Below are 20000 nucleotides of genomic sequence, written 5' to 3' on the forward strand. Positions count from 1 at the left end.
CCTCACTTCTCCTAACCTGACTCTTCACCTCACTTCACCTAACCTGACTCTTCTCACTTTAACCTAATTCTTCTTCTTACCTGATTCTCGAGGGTCCTGACAAGGTGATTCAGGCACAGGCTTCCCTGACTCCTGGTCCACGCCCACCAGCGCTGTGTGGCGACAAACCACACCACTCGCCACACTCAGCGCCACCATGTCCTCTGCCACGCCTTCTGCAAAGCAATCGTCATATGGGTGAGGAGGGAAGGGCACACGCCTCCTTGCATATAGAGGGCCATCTGTGCTCCATCAGGCAGGCCCTGAAGACGCTGGTGAGAGGACCTGACAGCTCACTGGCGCAGCGTTTGAGGAGCCGCGGGCTGATGTCGTCCGGGCCGGTGGCTTTGTTCTCTACTTCCCTCATTAGCCGCTCCACCTGTTCACGTGTCACCTGAACATCGGCGACGGTGTGGTCTGTTTCCTGAGGGAGGTGAGGTGGACGTCTACCCGGATCAGTGACTGACATCTTCTCTGCGAAAAACTCAGCGAGTAGAGAAGCCTTGTCCTCACTGCTGGTGGCTGTTGTCCCGTCCAGCCTTGTTAGTGGAGGAACAGTGTCGCGGCGGCCTGTTCCTTACTGCTCCTTGACAAGCCTCCACCAGGTCTTGTGGCCAACCCCTGAGCCACAGAGCTTTCGCCTTATGTCCTCTCGCTGCTGCCGTCTCGCCCACCTGCAGGTAGCTGTCACCCGTCTACAAACCACACGATGTTGGGCCCAGTTGTAGTGTGTTGGACGACGTTTGTACCTCACCCAGGCTTCGTGTTTAGCCTCAGCGGCCGCTCTGCATCGGTAACCAAACCAAGCAGGGTCACTAGGCCTAACGAGGTACCTTCTGCTGGGGACGTGTTGCTGCTGGAGGGCAAGGAGCTTGGTGGTGAGGGCACGGGCCTTTTCCTCCGCGTTGCCTATCAGTAGGGCGTCCCAGTCCAAGCGAACGATGTCGTGTCTCAGGGATGCCCAGTCAGCCTGCTCCCACAGCCAGATAGTGCGCGGGGCGGCGGCCTCCCTCGCTATATCCAGCTTGACGCGTGCCAGCACGGCGTGGTGGTCGGAGGTGCCCACCGTCCCCAGTTGATGGCAGACGATGCTGGAGTCAGGGAGATCTGTTAGCACAGGGTCCAGCGACCCTCCCTTCTCATGTGTAGGGAAGGACATGTGGTTCGTCAGACCCTGCACCATCAGGAGGCTGTTAAAGGCATCCTGCTCCAGGTGGAAGTTTAGATCCCCCAGAATCATGACGTAGGAACACTTGTGCCGCTGTAGCATAGTGTCCAGCGCTGAACGTCCTTGCCTTGGGGGACGGTACATGACACACAGGAGGAGTCCTGTGCTGTCATTTATCACCACTCTGAAGAACAGCGCCTCCATTCCTTCAGGCAGCACAACGTCAATTTTTTGAGTTTGGAGGCCGTGTTTGAAGCAGGCAGCCACGCCTCCGCCCACTCTATGCTCATGGTCCTTCCTCACCCACTTTGTGTAGCCCGGGATGTTGCCAAACGTCGGCTCCACCTCACCACTGAGCCACGTTTCCGTGACGGCAACAATGTCCGCGTTGTGTCGGAGGACAAAGTTGAGGGTGAGGTCACCAAGGTTGGTGCGAAGACCCCTCACGTTCGCCGACACAACAGTCAGGTGTCGGCTGAGGTGGCCAGTCTTTTGTTTTTCCTTGGCGCTGGTTTGACTTAGGGCTACCTTGGCAGGGGGAGGCGCGTTACTGCCCACCCTGCCACATGAGTGGGCTCCAGTCATGGGTTGTGGTTGCCATGATGGTGGGCAGGGGTGGAGAGGGGAGTCTCGAAAGGGCAGCTGAGGTTGAAGATTTAACTCTTTTCTCCATCCTTCTGTCAGGACCCTTCTGAGAATCGTTTCCTGCCTTATATCAGCAGTGCGGCTGTAACACACCTCGGATGTGTGTCCGAGGCGGGAGCAGTAGTCGCAGCGTGGTCTGTCTCCACCTCTGACGACCCTTTGGGATCTAAGATGATGTGGGTGGGGCTGGGGTGCGGGAGGGTTGGGTCGCGCGCCTGGTGTGGCGGAGTGAGGTCCTAATCGCTGCTGACCTCCTTTCTTCCTCCTCTTGTTGCTGCTGCTCTTGTTGTTGTTGTTTCTGTCATAGTTGTTGCTGCTGATACTGCTCCTGTTGTTACTGCCGTTGCTGCTGCTGCTCCTCCTGTTGTTGTTGTTGTTGTTGTTGTTGGTGGTGGTGGTGGTGGTGGTGGTGTTGGTGGCGGCAGCGGTGGAGTCAGTGTCGGTGTCGGCGGGTGCTGATGCTGCTGCGGCGACTGTGGTGGCGGTGGCGGTGGCAGCAGCGGTAGCTGTATTTGTGGTGGGGTCTGCTTCTACTGCCGCGTGTCTAAGAGGTCTGGGCTTCCCTGATCTCCACCACTGCCTCCAGCGGTCCGAGGAAGCACACGCGTTTTCCCAAGTTCTGGCGATCGAGAGAGGGGTGGCTGTTGTCGCCACGGAGCAGGTGGCGGTCTTCTCCTCATTCTCCCTTGCATCAGTAAGAGCATCTATAAGCCCTAATAGGTCCATCAATTGTGCCTTTTTGTTAATTATCCAGTCTCTCTGTAGACGGAGGGACTGAATCACATTTCTATCTTTCATTACCTATTTTTGTAGCTGGATAACAGTGGTGACGAGCTCGTCTTTCTCCAGCTGCAACAGGTGTTGCCTCGCGTCATCATCCACCCCATCGTGTAGAGGTGTGGATGGAAGGTCCACTCCAGGGTTTTCACTAATGTAGACCACTTCATCCGCTAAATTAGCTTCATGACGTAGCTGCTGAGTGTCCTTACAAGTGTAGGTCTCTCTGTCACCTAGGCAAGCTGTGTGGCACACGTTAGGACATTCGTTACTGCCCTCACAACTCACGTAGGGGGCTGATTTGGTAGCCGCCCTACCACACACGGCACACCATCGCCGAGGACAATATCCCGGGAGATCACGCCTCTTGATGAGCCTGTGTTCCGCCATTTCACGTAGAGATGGAGATAAAAAAAAATACAGTGATTTGCGTTACTGAAGAACTGATTTGAATGCGCAGAGCACACTGAAGACACGTACGTCCTCCACGGCGGTGACCTGACCTCTCTCTCTCTCTCTCTCTCTCTCTCTCTCTCTCTCTCTCTCTCTCTCTCTCTCTCTCTCTCTCTCTCTCTCTCTCTCTCTCTCTCTCCATGACTGTTTTCCAAAGCAACAGAGATGATTAGTCAGGTTCTCAAGAAAGTTTCTCCTGTTAATAACGAAGAAATCTTGTTAATCTGTCATGAAAACCATAAAAACATCCCTAAAAGCCTGTGTCACTTCACCACAATTATTTTTCAAGTCAAAGAGATGATTTGCCACGTTCTCAAGAGTGTTTCTCCTGTTAATAAAAAAGAAATCTTGTCAATCTGTCACTAGAACTGTAAAAACACCCATAAAAACCTGTGCAACTTCAACTAGAGCCTTTTGAAAGCAGTGGAGGTGTGGTGTGCCCGTGTTTCAGAATGTGAAACCCAGTGTGACAAGAGACAATGAAAGACAGCATAACATCAATGCCAATAACAACAAATACTAACATTGCTGCTTCAAGAGACAGTGTAACATTAACACCATACATAATACAAGTGCCAGTGGTGGTGTCGTCAGTTAAGTGAGACAAGAGACAATGAATGGCAGTGTAGCATCAGCGCCAACAAAGACAAGTGCCATAGTGCCAGTGCCTCACCCTCCTCGTCGAGCTGCCACTGCAGGATCTGGGAGCGCGCCGCCAGCCTGTGGATGGACTTGGCCTCGTCGTGCACCACAGTTAAATGTTTCCCCTCCATTGTGTTCAGGATGGGACTGGCGCCAAGCTGACCTCGCACTGTGATCTTCTTGACCTGGTGGGGGTCAGGGAGAGGGATGGTCATATGTGTGTGTGTGTGTGTGTGTGTGTGTGTGTGTGTGTGTGTGTGTGTGTGTGTGTGTGTGTGTGTGTCACTTGACAATGTTACTTGGCTAGTTTTAAAGATTATACTTCTTGATAATTTACTTTTATATTTCAAATCACTACCTCAATAAGACTGTGCTTGCATCTACTAGGTTATGTTAGGTGAGGTAAAGTTATGTTATGTTAGGTTATATCATGTTATGTTAAGTGAGGTTGTCATTCTAGTTAGTTGAAGTTTATGTTACATAATGTTATACTATGCCAGGTGAGCTAAGGTTATATTATGTTATGCTAGGTTAGATTAGATTATGTGAGATGATATTATGTTAAGCTAGGTGAAGTTATAACATGCTAGGTGAGGTGAGGTGATGCGTGGTCAGACCAGACCAGGCCAGATCATGGCGGGCCACTCACCTGCGTGGCGGGGGGCACCCTGGCGTAGAGGATGAGGTGCTGGCCGCCGAAGATGACGGGGGGCACCTTGGGTACTAGCGTCACCCTGCAGGCCGGCTCCACCTCACAGGCCACAGTCACCTCCTGAATGTTTTCCTGCACCATGGAGGTCACCAGGCCCATCACCTGAAACACAACACTGCCTCTCTCCACCACCAGGCCCACCACCTCAAACACAACACTGTGCCAGCAGGCAGACACAGACACACATACATACACATTACGAGTTTGACTCAATCTTGTAAAAATACAATTAAGTAAGAACAGTCAGGTAAGCACACACACACACACACACACACACACACACACACACACACACACACACACACACACACACACACACCTTTTGCTGCAGCGGTCCTTGCTGTACGACCATCTCTGACCTCCCACGCCCTGCCCTGGCTGCCCCACACACCAGAGCAGTGGATGCCCCATGTCCGATGCCCACAGAGAACAGCCTTGTCTCATGTGCGTGGCGCCCCACCAACTTTCTCACCTGATCCACATTGCTGACCTCCCCGTCCGTGATGAGCAAGATCTGTGGGCAGGAAAAAAATTGAGCTAATCCTGCCTCACTTTACTTCATTTTATCTTGCCCAGCCCTCTCTCCATTCATAATAAGCAGAATCTGGTGGCCAGGACATGGTGATGAGGCTGCCTTGCCTGACATGACCTGACCACCTCACACAACCCGTCCTCTGTGCATGATCAGGTGAGATTGCATGATCTCACCTGACCCAACCCCTTCTCTGTCCAAGGCCAGCAAAATGAGAATGTTGTGTCAGTTGAGGTGAGTCAGTGGCCTGAAATTTAACTGTGGCAGACAGAAAGCTTAGAGAGAGAGAGAGAGAGAGAGAGAGAGAGAGAGAGAGAGAGAGAGAGAGAGAGAGAGAGAGAGAGAGAGAGAGAGAGAGAGAGAGAGAGAGAGAGAGAGAGAGAAGCCCCATAAATAAACAAAACAAACAAAACCGTTGGCTCTCCCCACCTGTCGTGAGTAGCCAGGTGTGGGTGGCTTGTCATAGATGTCCTTGAGTGGCGCCAGGATCTCTGTGCCCCCCATATCGGCTTTCATCGCAGCCTGCAGCTGGCATGCCTCACGCAGCGTTGTCTCTGAGTACACACGACTCCCCCTGCAACAGTCACACCACAAGGATTACAGTAAGCACACACACACACACACACACACACACACACACACACACACACACACACACACACACACACACAGAGAGAGAGAGAGAAGACAATAGGCATCTGCTGAAATAATAATTACTCCCAGTGAGGTCTAAAGCATTGGATCAGGGGGTGCTGTGAACTTATCATTAAACCCAGCTGTGACCTTATTAAACATTTCCCTTTGTGTCTCACAACACAAGGGGGCAGTCACAGCCTGCCCTCTAAAGACAACTCTCTTCCTCCACACAAAACTACAAGCACCTAATAACACGCACACCCTTCACTCGAAAATTCAAAAATTATCATGACTCCTACACCAGCCTCTGAGTCCCCATCTGGGGAGGGGACCTCAAATGTCCCCAAGTCGGACTGCTCTTATGATAACGACCCTAAGTGTCTTGACACCCCCGTCAATTTTTTCTTCATTAACTTCTGCAATATTCGCTGTCTAAGATCTAATTTTCAATCTGTAGAACACCACCTCTCCTCTTCTAAACTCCATCTTCTTTTCCTCACTGAAACTCATGTGTCTGAGGCAACTGACAGTAGCCCCTTTTCTGCTCCCTCCTAATTTCTCTGTCCTACTCTCGTGCCCACGCTCTTGAAACTTCAGAGTTTTCCACCATCTGGCTACGACTACAGAGTCACTCTCAAACTAAATTTATCTGTGCTGTGTACCTCTCACCTAACTCCTCTGACTACAAGAAATTCTTTGACTACTTAACTTCCAAAGTGGAGCACATTCTGACTCTCTTCCCTTTTGCAGAGATCTCCATACTTGGAGACTTTAATGTTCACCACCAGCTTTGGCTTTCCTCTCCCTTCATTGACCATACTGGAATTAGCTTTCAACTTTGCTATCCTCCACGACCTAGAGCAATAGGTGAGACACCCTACTCGTCTTCCTGACTGTCTTGGAGATACGGCCAACATTCTTGACCTTTTCCTGACCTCTAATCCTACCTATGCTGTCACCCTCTCTTCTCTGTTGGGCTCCTCAGATCACAACCTCATATCTGTATCTTGTCCTATTGCTCCAATCCCTCCTCAGGATCCCCCTAAGTGAAGGTGCCTCTAGTATTTTGCCTCTGCTAATTGGGGGAACCTGAGGAGGTATTTTGCTGATTTTCCTTGGAATGACTACTGCTTCCGTGTCAGAGATCCGTCTTTGTGTGCTGAGCGCATAACAGAGGTGATGGTGTCTGGCATGGAGGTGTACATTCCTCACTCTTTTTCTCGATCTAAACCTTCCAAAGCTTGGTTTAACACAGCTTGTTCTCGTGCTATACATGATAGAGAGGTGGCCCACAGAAGATACTTAAGCAATCACTAGAATCTCATGCACTTTATATTTCTGCTCAGAACCATGCCAAGTCTGTTCTTCAACTAGCCAAAAACTCCTTCACTGATAGAAAGTGTCAAAAACTTTCAAGATCTAACTCCTCTTGTGATGTCTGGTATCTAGCTAAAAATGTCTCCAATAACTTTGCTTCTTCTTCTTTCTTTCCTTTATTTCATCCAGATGGCATTACTGCTATCACATCTATGTCGAAAGCTGAACTCTTCGTTCAAACCTTTGCTAAAAACTCTATCTTGGACGATTCAGGGGTTGTTCCTCCCTCTCCTCCACCCTCTGACTACTTCATGCTACCTATTGAAATTCTTCGCAATAATGTTTTCCATGCCCTCGGAAGGCTTATGGACCTGATGGGGTCCCTTCTATTGTTCTCTGAAACTGTGCCTCCGTGCTTGCATCTTGCCTAGTCAAACTCTTTTAACTCTGTCTGTCAACATCTACTTTTCCTTCTTGCTGGAAGTTTGCCTACATTCAGCCTGTTACTAAAAAGGGTGACCGTTCTAATCCCTCAAACTACCGTCCTATTGCTTTAATTTCCTGCCTATCTAAGTTTTTGAATCTTTCCTCAACAGGAAGATTCTTAAACATCTATCACTTCACAACTTCCATCTGATTGTCAGTATGGATTCCGTCAAGGCCGCTCTACTGGTGATCTTCTGACTTTCCTTACTGAGTCTTGGTCATCCTCTTTTAGAGATTTTGGTGAAACTTTTGCTGTTGAATTAAGCATATCTAAAGCTTTTGATAGAGTCTGGCACAAAGCTTTGATTTCCAAACTACCCTCCTATGGCTTCTATCTTTCTCTCTGTTGCTTCATCTCGAGTTTCCTTTCTGACTGTTCTATTGTTGCTGTAGTAGACAGTCACTGTTTTAATTTTATTAACAGTGCTGTTCCTCAGGGTTCTGTCCTGTCACCCACTCTCTTCCTATTATTCATCAATGATCTAAACCAAACACTCCTACGCTGATGGTACCACCCTGCACTTATTCCACGTCTTTTCATAGACATCCAACCCTACAGGAAGTAAACCTTTCACGTAGGGAAGCCACAGACCGCATGACTTTTGATCTCTCAAAAATTTCTGATTGGGGCAGAGCAAACTTAGTATTGTTCTATGTCTCAAAAACTCAATGCTTTCATCTATCAACTCGACACAACCTTCCAGACAACTATCCCCTCTTTTTCAGTGACACTCAACTGTGCCCCTCTTCTACACTGAACATCCTCGATCTGTCCTTTACTTATAATCTGAACCGGAATATTGACATCTCATTTCTAGCTAAAACAGCTTCTAAGAATTTAGGTGTTCTGAGATGTCTCCACCAGTTTTTCTCACCCCCCCCCCCATCTGCTAACTCTGTACAATGGCCTTATCCATCCATGTATAGGATATGCTTCACATGCCTGAGGGGGGTTCTACTCATACTGCTCTTCTAGACAGGGTGGAATCAAAAGCTTTTCGTCTCATCAACTTCTCTCCTCTAACTGACTGTCTTCAGCCTCTCTTTCTCATCGCCACAGTGTTACATCTCTAGCTGTCTTCTACCCTAATTTCATGCTAACTGCTCTTCTGATCTTGCTAACTGCATGCCTCCCCTCCTCCCGCGGCCTCGTTGCACAAGACTTTCTTCTTTCTCTCATCCCTATTCTGTCCACCTCTCTAATGCAAGAGTTAACCAGTATTCTCAATCATTCATCACTTTCTCTGGTAAACTCTGGAACTCCCTGCCTGCTTCTGTATTTCCACCTTCCTATGACGTGAATTCCTTCAAGAGGGAGGTTTCAAGACACTTATCCTTCAATTTTTGACTACCGCTTTGGACCCTTTTATGGGACTGACATTTCATAAAAAAAAAAAAAAACGCACACAGACACACAAGCTTGACTCAATTCTGTGTATGTGTTAAGATGGACGTAGGTAAAAGAGGAGGAGGAATACAAAGGAATGAACAGACAGCAACAGCCCTACTGGGCCTAACGAGGCTGTCTGTGTGTCTATTCTACCACTACCACTACAGATTCTAAGACTTAGAGGCTGGAGGACACTAGGGTTCAAGGAAGGAAAACAAGAGAGCATAGGGAGAAGGAAAGGCTAAGATGTGATAGGAAAGGATGAAAGAGAAATTATACTATTCACTACAGTAACAAAAAAAAAAAAAGCACGCAAAGTACATTATATGAGGGATTGATGCGAGGTGATTGTCCAACCTTTGTTTAAAAGTTTCTATTGTAATACTATCGACAATATGTGCTGGGAGAGAGTTCCAGACATTTATAATTATATTGAAGAAATAATACTTAGCCTCGTCTGATCTGAAACGCTTACCTATAATCTTGTAGCCATTATTTCGAGTGGTGTTGGAACTGTCAATGATGAGACTTGTTTACATTTACGTTATCAAAGCCCCGACACATTTTAAACAGTTCAATTAAGTCTCCTCGCATTCGCCGTTTCTCTAAACTGAACAAGTTGAGTTCCCTCAAGCGCTCCTCATAAGGCTTGTTCCGCAGTCGTGGGATCAACTTGCTAACTCTTCTTTGGACTCTCTCCAGCTTGTCTATATCTTTCCTGTAATGGAGTGACCAGAACTGGACGCAGTACTCAAGTAGAGGTCGGACAAGTGTATTAGACAATGTGAGAATTACCCCTTCTGATCTGAATTCGAAAGTTCTACCAATAAACCCAACCAATTTATTTGCTGTTTTAACTACTTCCGAGCAGTGTTTACTTGACTTGAGGTCTGAGGTAAATATAACGCCCAGGTTCTTTTCCTCATTAATCTTGAGAAGCTCGGTACCGTTCATTAAGTAATTAGTGTGATCGTTATTACTACCAATGTGCAACACTTTACATTGAAGCTCATCTGCCACTTGTCTGACCAAGTGGCTAAGTGGTCAAGATCAGATTGTAATTTTCTTTTATCCTCTGACGTGACTACTTCATTCATTATTTTTGTATCATCAGCGAACTTAGATACTTTACAGGTGAGGCCCTCATTGATATCATTAACGTAAATAAGGAAAAGAACAGGGCCGAGCACAGATCCCTGTGGTACACCACTTAAAACTTCTCGCCAGTTTGAAAATTTACCATTTAAAACAACGCGCTGTTTTCTCTCAGACAGCCAGTCTTCAAGCCAATGGAGAAGTTTTCCATTTATACCATGTGACTTCAATTTAGCTAGTAGCCGCTTATGGGGAACTTTGTCAAAAGCTTTTTGAAAATCTAGATACACTATATCTACTGCCTTTGTTTCGTCGTACATGGTGAAAACATCATAAAAGAAATCAAGCAGATTAGTTAGACAAGAACGTCTGTTTCGGAAGCCATGCTGCGAGTCACTGATTAAATCATTTTCCTCTAGAAAGTTCACTAAATTATTGCATTAGTTTACTACAGATGTAAGGATGATAGGTCTATAGTTACTTGGAAGTGAATTATCGCCTTTCTTTTCTATGGGGGTAACTTAAGCTAACTTCCAATCCTTGGGAACCTTACCGCAGTTAAATGATTTGGTGAAAAGCAATGAAAGGGGCTTACAAATTTGAAATTTAGTTTCTTTCAAGACACGTGGTGCAATACCGTCTGGGCAGGGGGCTTTGTCAGTTTTCATTTTATCAATTACTTCGATTATTTCGTCTTCATGAAAAACGCAGACACTTAAGGCAGCATGTTGTGGAGCATAAGGAGTGGTTCGGGGATTATGTGAGTATTTTCCTTTGTAAAAATTGAAGCAAAATAATCATTCAGTGTGTCCGCGATCTGAGTTTCTTCGGTGACAAAATTACCGTTATCTAGTGTAATTTGGTTAATGTGAGATGTAATGACTTTTTTATTTCGAACATAACTGTAAAATTCTTTGGGATTGGATTTAGCAATGCTTGCAATGTACATTTCTAGATTTTTCTTACTCTGTCTAATGAGCTTTTTTGATTCGCGTCGGAGTCTGTCATATCCTAGTTTATCTGCCTTATTCTGAGAGGACAAATATTTACGGTAGGCACGATTTTTCTGCAGTAGTTGTGACTCAGTGTTGTTTGTCCACCATTTAGGTTTGTTTCTCTTGCATGGACGTCTTTTACGCATAGGGATACATGTCTTCACAGCATCTTCTAAAATGTACTTAAATTTCGCCCATGATTCTTCAATGTTACTTTCGCCAAGTTCAGCGTTCCAATCTGCGACAGAAAGAATTGACCTGAGTCTCTTGTAGTCTCCTTTTTTGTATATGAAAACTTCTTCGTTGCTAACAATGTCTTTATATGCTTGAAGGTTGATGTTAAAGGAGACAATCTTGTGGTCACTTGCACTAAATTCAGGACCAATATTAACGTTAGATATGAAGTCATCGTTTGTTGAAAGAACAAGATCTAATATGTTGTCACCTCGTGTGGGTCCTTGAACGTGTTGCTTTAGGGGAACATTGTAATAAATTATTATACAAGTCGTGACCAGAATGAGAGTTAAGTGGATTTCCCCATGAGCTAACAGGTGGACTGAAGTCTCCACAGATGACTGTATCAAAAGTGTTACTTATTTCAGTAATTTGATCTTGTAAATTCTTATCAGAGGAAACATTGTGAACCGGAGGCCTATAAATAAGACCTATAGCAGTTTTCTTAGAACGTACTCTTAAATGCAAGAAGACTGAACCTATATTGTTAATCTTTTCGGTTTTTAGTATGGTTGGCTGAAGACTGGCTTTCACATACAGCAATACACCGCCACCTATCCTGTCTTTTCTTTCACTGCTGAACATTTCATAACCTGGCTAATTGTATTCTGCAAGAAAGTCTCTGTTCGCAGAGTTCAGCCAAGATTCAATAATACCAATAATGTGGTAGTTTTCTACAGCTGCCAGGGTTTCTAAATCTGAAAATTTATTTCTAAGGCTGCGAGCGTTGATTAGGCAAGCTTTTATAGTGTTGCACATTGAGGTTGTGTTGTGCGAGGAGTCTACTAAGAGTCTGGGGCTACACGATCTTGCTGGTCTTTTTTTGGTCTGAAAATAGAAACTTTATTACAAAGGAGTCTACCAAGTCATGCTGCTCCAATTCCATTTAGGTGTAAACCATCCGGCTGAAATAGAGAAGGTTTATTGTAAAAGTTGTCCCAAAGATTAACAAAGTCTACACCTTCCTCTGTGCAAAGAGAACGGAGACGACTGTTAGTGCTGAAGGCTCTGTTGTAGAAGACAGCCGGTGCCCTGGTCCGGGGGAGGATACCTGAAACAATAGTGTTATTGGATTTAGTTTTGAGGCGCTGTATCATCCTCTTCAACTTTTCCATGAGCTCTTCAGACCTTGTGTTTTCGACATCATTTGTACCTGCGTGAATAATAAAGAGGGTATTATTATTAGATCCAGAGGCTGCCTCGTCACATGCTGCCGTGATGTCGTCTAAGCGTCCACCAGGCATGCATAGACGCTTACGTGTCCTACGAGCCCTGCCACAGAACTCAGAGAGCTGACCTCTGACTATTGAGTCTCCGTCCAGTCTCGTCTCTTGTGCATCTTCCTCCTCTTCAGCTAGGATCTGGTACCTGTTGTGTGTTGAGATGGGCAAAGATTTCTTAACATTAGTGGTGGTGGCACGATTACTGACTAAAGTGAATGGTGACTCTGCAAGCACAGCATGTGGGCGGGCAGGAGCCCCTGGAGTGGAGGAGGCAGGTCTGTCATGGATGGCAGGAATATCTGTGGAGGTGCAACCTGTATTAGAGACAACGAACTCTTTTAGTGTTTCAAGCTGTTGCATGACGTCCTCATACTGCTTGCACTTCTCCTCGTATTTCTCGTTGAGTCCCTCTGTCTTACTCTGGAGGTGACACAACCTGCAGGCAGAAGAATTCCGGAAATACTGAGGGGCAAACCTGCCACGACAGGCTTCGCATTGACTGAGAAGAGAAGGCATGACTGATTAATCAGAGCGCTTTGGAAGTTTCAGAAAAGATGTGACCATAAATTGAGCAAATGAAAAGTTTATGCATGGAAATCAGATACTGCTGTGTTAGATGCCTCCAACACTGGGAGTTAGCTCCCACAGGGTCTTGAGAATGCCACAAAGACCAATCGCTTGCCTAGAGTCTAGGTCACGAGTGAGACGAGGGAGACGAGTGAGACGAGTGAGACAACCCGGCGCTTGCAGCTATGAGGAGGAGGAGGAGGAGGAGGAGGAGGAGGAGGAGGAGGATGAGGAGGAGGAGGAATGGAAGTAAATTAGAAAATAGAAGATGCAAAAGATGAGACAAGATAAATATAGGAGGAAGAGGAAGAATGACCTTTCACTTAACCTAACCCAGTCTGGACCACTCACTTCTTGAAGAGCACTGAGAAGGATGAGCCGAAGCTGACAACGTTGAAGAGGCAACCCAGAGGCAGACTCTTCAGGAACAGAAGAAGTGTTGCCCGGGCACTCTCTATCTTTTGCCCATGCATGCTTCCTGTTGGTGAGGTCAGGTTAGGTTAGGTTAGCACTGCACAACTATAGTACAAACTCACTGAATCGAACTAATTTGGGGTTAATTTAAGTTAGCTTAGTACAACCTTGCTGAGTTGGACCCTTGAAAATCTCAGTAACTTCCCTCACATCCTGCTTAGCAGTTACAGTAAGGAGTCATTGTTGAACTATTACTGGAAACATGGAAACATCCTTCAAAACCCCAGTAACTCCCTCACAGCCTGTTTAAAAAGCTATGAAAGGCATCATATCTGCTTAGTCCTGCACTGACAAGCCTTCCAGCATCCCATCATATCAGTTCTTGGGTTCTACTGACCTTATCCAGCTGTCCCACCTGCCTCCACCTCACCTGAGCGGTCGATGACAAAGATAATCTCATTCCTGCTGGAGTAGGTGTTGGTGGGCACCTCTGGGAAGAGGTTCAGCATGAGCAGGTCATCCTTCATGATCCCAGTGGCAGAGCGTTCACCGGTCTCCCGCAAAAGGTGGGGCCGGTAGGCACTCCTGTAGTACACCAGCATGCTCCAGTCGTGGTCGCAGCTGAACCCTCCGTCCTGGCTCACCTGCGGCATGGACAGGAGATTACATTGTGGCATGGGTTAGGTTAGGTTATGCTGCAATAGGTCAGGGCATCAGTTGGGTTAGGTTGCAATGCTAGATCAGGTGATGTTATTTTTTACGGACAGAAGAAAGAAAACAAGACCTAAAAGGTTTATGGACGTAGGGAAGGAATTACAACACACACACACACACACACACACACACACACACACACACACACACACACACACACACACACACACACTGAAAACAATTAAGAAAGTACTTTGTTACCGTGGACTGGAAAGACTTTGAACATGCAGAAGTTATTTAGAAAAAATAGGATGAATTTATAAGGATATATAATACTGCTGTAGAGAAATTTGTACCTAGAGGAGAAAGATGTAGATAAGGTAAGGAATAGTTCAATACAAAATGCAAAAAAGCTAGAAATTGTAAGCTAAATGCTTGGAATAGATGGAAAAAAAAGGAAAACTGAGAGCAGATGGAAAGAATATATTGATGCTAGAAACAAGTATGTTGAAATAATAAGAATGGAGAGAAGATACAATAAAAGAGATATAATAGAAAAGTGAATAAATGAACCCAAACTGTTCTTTAGACATATTAATGGGAGGATCAAGAAGAGAGGTGTATCAAAATTGAAAGCTGAAGGAAAAATCTATGAGGATGCACAGGACATGGCGGAGGTTATGGGCAAAAGTTACAGATCAGTATTTACTGTGGAAGGGGAGTTTGATGCTGGAAGGGATAATTTGGTGAGGAATACGCTAAGTACAGTCCCAGTCAGTTATGATGAAATACTTAAGATGATTGAGGACCTTGAAATAAATAAAGCACCTGGTCCAGATGGAGTATCAAACTGGATATTGAAAGAATGTAGAGAACAACTGGCTGATAAAATTCACAGTATGGTGGTGACATCATTGTTGCAGGGAAGGGTACCAGAAGATTGGAAGAGAGCAAATATTACACCAATATTCAAAGGAGGAAATAAAACCCACCAAATTATAGATCAGTGTCATTGACTAGTGGTGTAGTAAAAGAATGTGAAAGAACAATAAAGGAAAGATTGCTGGAACACTTGGAAAGAGATAAAGTTTTGGTAAATTGTCAATTTGGATTTAGGAGGGGAAGATCATGCTCCATGAACTTATTGTCCTTTTAGTCAAAGGCAGTTGATATTGTGCAAGAGAGACAGACTAGTGGATGGTGTCTACTTAGACTTGAAGAGGGCTTTTGACAAAGTACCACACCAAAGATTGCTATGGAAGATGAAAAAAAAAAAAAAATAGAAAAATTGGAGGAAGACTGCTGGAGTGGATGGAGGATTATCTGGATGATAGAGAGATGAGAACTGTAATACAAGACCAAAATTCATCCTGGCTGAAAGTAACTAGTGGTGTCCCACAGGGATCAATGTTGGGACCAATAATGTTTGTGATATATGTGAATGACATAAATGAAGAAATAGACAGCTATATGAACTTATTTGCAGATGATGCTAAGCTGATGAGAAGGGAAGGCTAGAAAATGCAAATGACTGTATGGTACTGCAAGACAATTTAAATAAGATAAATAGATGGAGTAAATCTTGGCAAATGGAATTCACTTTAAGTAAATGTAAAGTAATGGAGTTTGGTAAGAGTAAAAAAAGAATACAACATCATTATGGGATGGATGGTGTGAACTTAAAGAAATTAAAAGAAGTGGATTTAGGAGTAACAGTTACTGAAAATTTGACTCCGGGCAGATACACTGATAAAATTACTGGAGACGATGAATTTGTTAAAAAGAGTAAGAGTGGCATTCTCATATTTGGATAAAGAAATGATAAAAAGTTGTTGATTTCCATGATAAGACCAAGATTGGAATATGCAGCAGTGGTGTGGTCTCCTCATACAAAGAGGAATGAATATAATAAAATTGGAAAGAGTACAAAGAGCAGTCACTAAGATGGTTCCAGAGTTAAGTCAACCTATGAAGAGAGATTAAGAATGTTGGAAATTCCTACCCTTGAAAATATGAGAGAGAGAGAGAAGAGATTTAATAAACATCTATAGAATGATAAATGGTATGGGAAATGTGGACAAACAATGTTTAGTAAATTTAGACACACAGTACAAGGGGACACAGTAAGAAGTTGAAGAAAGTAAAATGTAGAAGAGACATCAACAAGCATAGTTTTCCTCACAGAAATGTGAACAAATGGAATGATCTCAGTGAAGACGTTGTCAATAACGTAACTGTCCATGCTTTTAAGACTAAACTGGATAGATATAAAGACAGGATACTGTGAGATTACTCCCCTCCCGTAAACCACAACTAGGTAAACACTAGGTAAATACACACACACACACACACACACACACACACACACACACACACACACACACACATGCAGACCTGGGCAGACATGGCATCATCAGTCAGGGTCACGTTGAGTGGGTCAGTGTGGGAGACGATCCGAGATATCTGGTGGCTACCACATACTTGTGCCTTCACCTCCATGGAGTAAGGCTGTGTCACATACACCCCTCGATCCTCCCTCCTCCAGTCCCAATCTTGGTGGTGGTTGTGGTGGTAGTGGTGGAGGAAACACTGAGTTTTCATTGCTGACTGATTTTTTTTTTTTTTTTTTTTATTTTTATGCATTTTGTAATCCATTGTCAGCGTCCAAAGAATCAAAATCTAATGAAATGGTTTTTTTTTTTATATATATTTTTTTGTGCATTTTAACCATTTCACTTCAATACGAAACAATTACCAGCACCAGAAGCAATGCATGAAATATTTATAAGCATCTACAAGAAAGAAGGGGATTAAAAGAACAGATTTTGCATTTTGTACCCAGCTTAACCCCTTCAGTATGATGACTCCAAGGTAGGCATCATGAAGCACCAGTGGAATATACCATGACACTTACATAGGCATCATGGTTGGATTTTATTTTAGTTGTTGTTGGGCAGTCCCACATCCTGTTTTGACTTGTTGAGCAATCCTGTATCATGTTTTGACTTGTCTTGACAGTCTTGACAGGTTCTATTGCTCCTCCCACCCTCCCTGTTCCCACCAATCACGTAAATGAGCTACCCCATGCCCCTCCCTCTATCCAGAATAAGGAAGTCTCATTGGCAGAGCATTACATCATAGTTCCCTCCCTTATGGTCCTTCCCTTATCTTCCATATCCCCCTATTCTTCTCTACATCCTATACCCCCTCCATCAGGAAGGGGAGACTAAAAGGTGGGGGATACAGTTCCCCTCTTCCCTCGTTCATTCCTTGCCCTCTCTCTCTCTCTCTCTCTCTCTCTCTCTCTCTCTCTCTCTCTCTCTCTCTCTCTCTCTCTCTGTGTGTGTGTGTGTGTGTGTGTGTATATATATATATATATATATATATATATATATATATATATATATATATATATATATATATATATATATATATATATATATATATATATATATATATATATATATATAGATAGATAGATAGATAGATAGATAGATAGATAGAGAGAGAGAGAGAGAGAGAGAGAGAGAGAGAGAGAGAGAGAGAGAGAGAGAGAGAATTATAGTATTAGAAATTAGATAAATTACCGCTCGCAGGCCTGCGCCGTATATGAACAACGTGTGTTTTTAAGCATCCGAAGCAAAGTGGTTAAAGATAAGAGATGGTTGTACAGTAAAGATGCTTCAGAATGACTGGATTATAGTCTGTTCACTTAAGTTATATTCCTGGAGCCTCGGTGGGTTTATAAGCTCGCAGCTGATTGGCTGATGTTGCATTTCTTGCTGTCTTCTACCACCATTTTCATGTTAACTGCTCTCCTGATCTTGCTAACTGCATGTCTCCCCTCCTCCCACGGCCTCACTACACAACACTTTCTTCTTTATCTCACCCCTATTCTGTCCACCTCACTAATGCAAGAGTTAACTAGTATTCCCAATCATTCATCTCTTTCTCTGGTAAACTCTGGAACTCCCTGCCTGCTTCTGTATTTCCATCTTCCTATGACTTGAATTCCTTCAAGAGGGAGGTTTCAAGACACTTATCCTGTAATTTCTGTCTTCTGCTTTCAGCTCTGGGGACGTCACTTCAGTGGCGTGGCCTTTTCTTTTTTATAATCATTATATGTTTGTTGCTCTTTACCGGTGCCCCTCCTACATGAAAAAAAAAAAACACTTCACACCTTTTGTTTCACTCTAGATTATTTTTTTTATTTCTTATTTAAACTGATTTACATATAAATATGAGGAATAAGAATAAATAAAATAAATGAAACAATAAACCCCCCTCAAAAAAAGTGGACCGGGTAAAAAAAAAAAAAAAAAAGTCCAGGCCTTGTCCTGAGCTGCTGCGACGGTGTGCGGGAACGGATTAATCCATTTTTACTTTGATTCCTGTGGGGAAATAGTTTTGATTTCTGAACATTTTGGATTTAGAACAGCTTTCATAGACGAATTAAGTTAAAAAACCAAGGTTCCACTGTACATGTGTTTCGAAGCTTTAGGTAATGGAAAATAACAATTACATGTGTTTTGTTGAGGTAAATCATAGAAAAATAACAATTACATGTTTTGAAGCTTTAGGTAATGGAAAATAACAATTACATGCGTTTTGCTAGTGTAGGTAATAGAAAAATAAAAATTGAATGCATTCTAAGTGTTTCAGCGAATTCTCCCCCCAAACCAATCTGTATAATCTGGAATATAACAATCAATAACAACTACAAGTGTTTTAGTGCATTTCAAACCCACCACACACTCCCTTGAGCTGACACGACCTGTGACCTCAGCTGACCTACCTTGCCTGCGAGGGTGGTCAGCAGGGGTGTAGCGCGGGTTGAGCACTGTGGGCAAAACAAAGCTGATGGCGCCGTCTGTCTCAACCCTCAACTCCATCACCAGACAAAGGGTGATCTTGGCCCTCGTTCCTGCAGCAGAAGCGGGCGGGGTGAGAGAGAGTGAGGTATGGGTGGGTCAGGGTGAGGCAGGATAAGGTAGGGTGAGGAAGGTAAGGTATGGGTGGAGCAAAGTGAGGAAGGCTGAGGTAGGGTGACAGCAACCTTTATAATGCTATCTTTCTCATACCTACAATGTTTTTAGATATTTCTGTAGACAGGGTGAGGTAAGGGTGAGGCAAGGAGAGGTACGGGTGACAGTAACCTCTCTCTTTCTCTCTCTCAAACACACACACACACACACACACACACACACACACACACACACACACACACACACACACACACACACCACCACCACCACAACCACGAACCCGCAGGAAAGTTGCCGAGGTTAAGCGTGAGAATGTCGCTTGAGTCAGGGTCTTCTCGTGTCATGAGGGCAGTCTTCCCCTCCTTCAAAGCCTCCTTGTACACCTTCTCTGCCTGTGTGATGGAAGGGAACCAGTCTGTAGGGCTTACAGCAGGAAAATGAGTTAGTGGTGGAAGCTGTCAGGCCTACACGTGGCAGTCTCTCCCTGTGGGCAATGTTAAGTACCTACCCAGTTTATAATTATTTTCTTGTGAGTCTACTGATGTATACGCTAATGGTAAACACTTTGCCTTCGTTAGATAAAAAAAAAAAAAAGTTTGAATGTTAAAAAAAAAAAGGGGGAAATAAGACACACACACATTTAGCACAGGCGCCGCTGCAAAACGTTCAAAGCAGCAAAAATGGCAGGTTGATATATTGATATAAAAAAAAAAATGATGGCATGTTAAATGATATTAAAAAAAAAAAAAAAAAACACTAAAAATAGCATAGGAGATAAGCCTAATACCTTTTTCTTCTCCATGCAGTGAGTCACAATGGTTCTGCCGTCCAGCTGCGCCTCACAGTGGTACACGGCTGCGCCCTCCTCCACAGGCAGCACCGCCTGCACCTATAAGAGAGAGAGAGGCGCCAGGCAGGGGAGGAAAGAATGAAGTAAAGAAAGAAAGGACAAAACACACGCCTCTTTTTTCTTCTTCTTTCATGTTTAACTCCTTCTCCTCCTCCTCTTCCTTCTGCGTTAGCGAAGGAAATGATC

At 44.5% G+C, this 20000-nt stretch overlaps 1 protein-coding gene and 1 long non-coding RNA gene across 2 annotated transcripts in view; one reads left to right on the forward strand and one right to left on the reverse strand.

Moving 5' to 3' along the window:
• The window catches only part of LOC135095530 (uncharacterized), an 81474-nt gene that overhangs the window by 44217 nt on the left and 17257 nt on the right, over nucleotides 1–20000 (forward strand). The window lies entirely within an intron of this gene.
• LOC135095529 (von Willebrand factor A domain-containing protein 5A-like) overlaps nucleotides 1–20000 on the reverse strand; it is a 30342-nt gene that overhangs the window by 7556 nt on the left and 2786 nt on the right. Inside the window, exons 4-14 of the mRNA XM_063996408.1 lie at nucleotides 19752–19853; nucleotides 19245–19356; nucleotides 18775–18903; nucleotides 16374–16531; nucleotides 13756–13969; nucleotides 13263–13389; nucleotides 5398–5542; nucleotides 4756–4950; nucleotides 4374–4538; nucleotides 3756–3909; nucleotides 81–215 (exon numbers count right to left, since the gene is read on the reverse strand). Of these exons, the coding sequence (XP_063852478.1) occupies nucleotides 81–215; nucleotides 3756–3909; nucleotides 4374–4538; nucleotides 4756–4950; nucleotides 5398–5542; nucleotides 13263–13389; nucleotides 13756–13969; nucleotides 16374–16531; nucleotides 18775–18903; nucleotides 19245–19356; nucleotides 19752–19853 (1636 nt within the window). The remainder of the gene's footprint in view (nucleotides 1–80; nucleotides 216–3755; nucleotides 3910–4373; nucleotides 4539–4755; nucleotides 4951–5397; nucleotides 5543–13262; nucleotides 13390–13755; nucleotides 13970–16373; nucleotides 16532–18774; nucleotides 18904–19244; nucleotides 19357–19751; nucleotides 19854–20000) is intronic.

The sequence above is a fragment of the Scylla paramamosain genome, chromosome 49, assembly GCF_035594125.1.
Source record: "Scylla paramamosain isolate STU-SP2022 chromosome 49, ASM3559412v1, whole genome shotgun sequence".
NCBI lineage: Eukaryota > Metazoa > Arthropoda > Malacostraca > Decapoda > Portunidae > Scylla > Scylla paramamosain.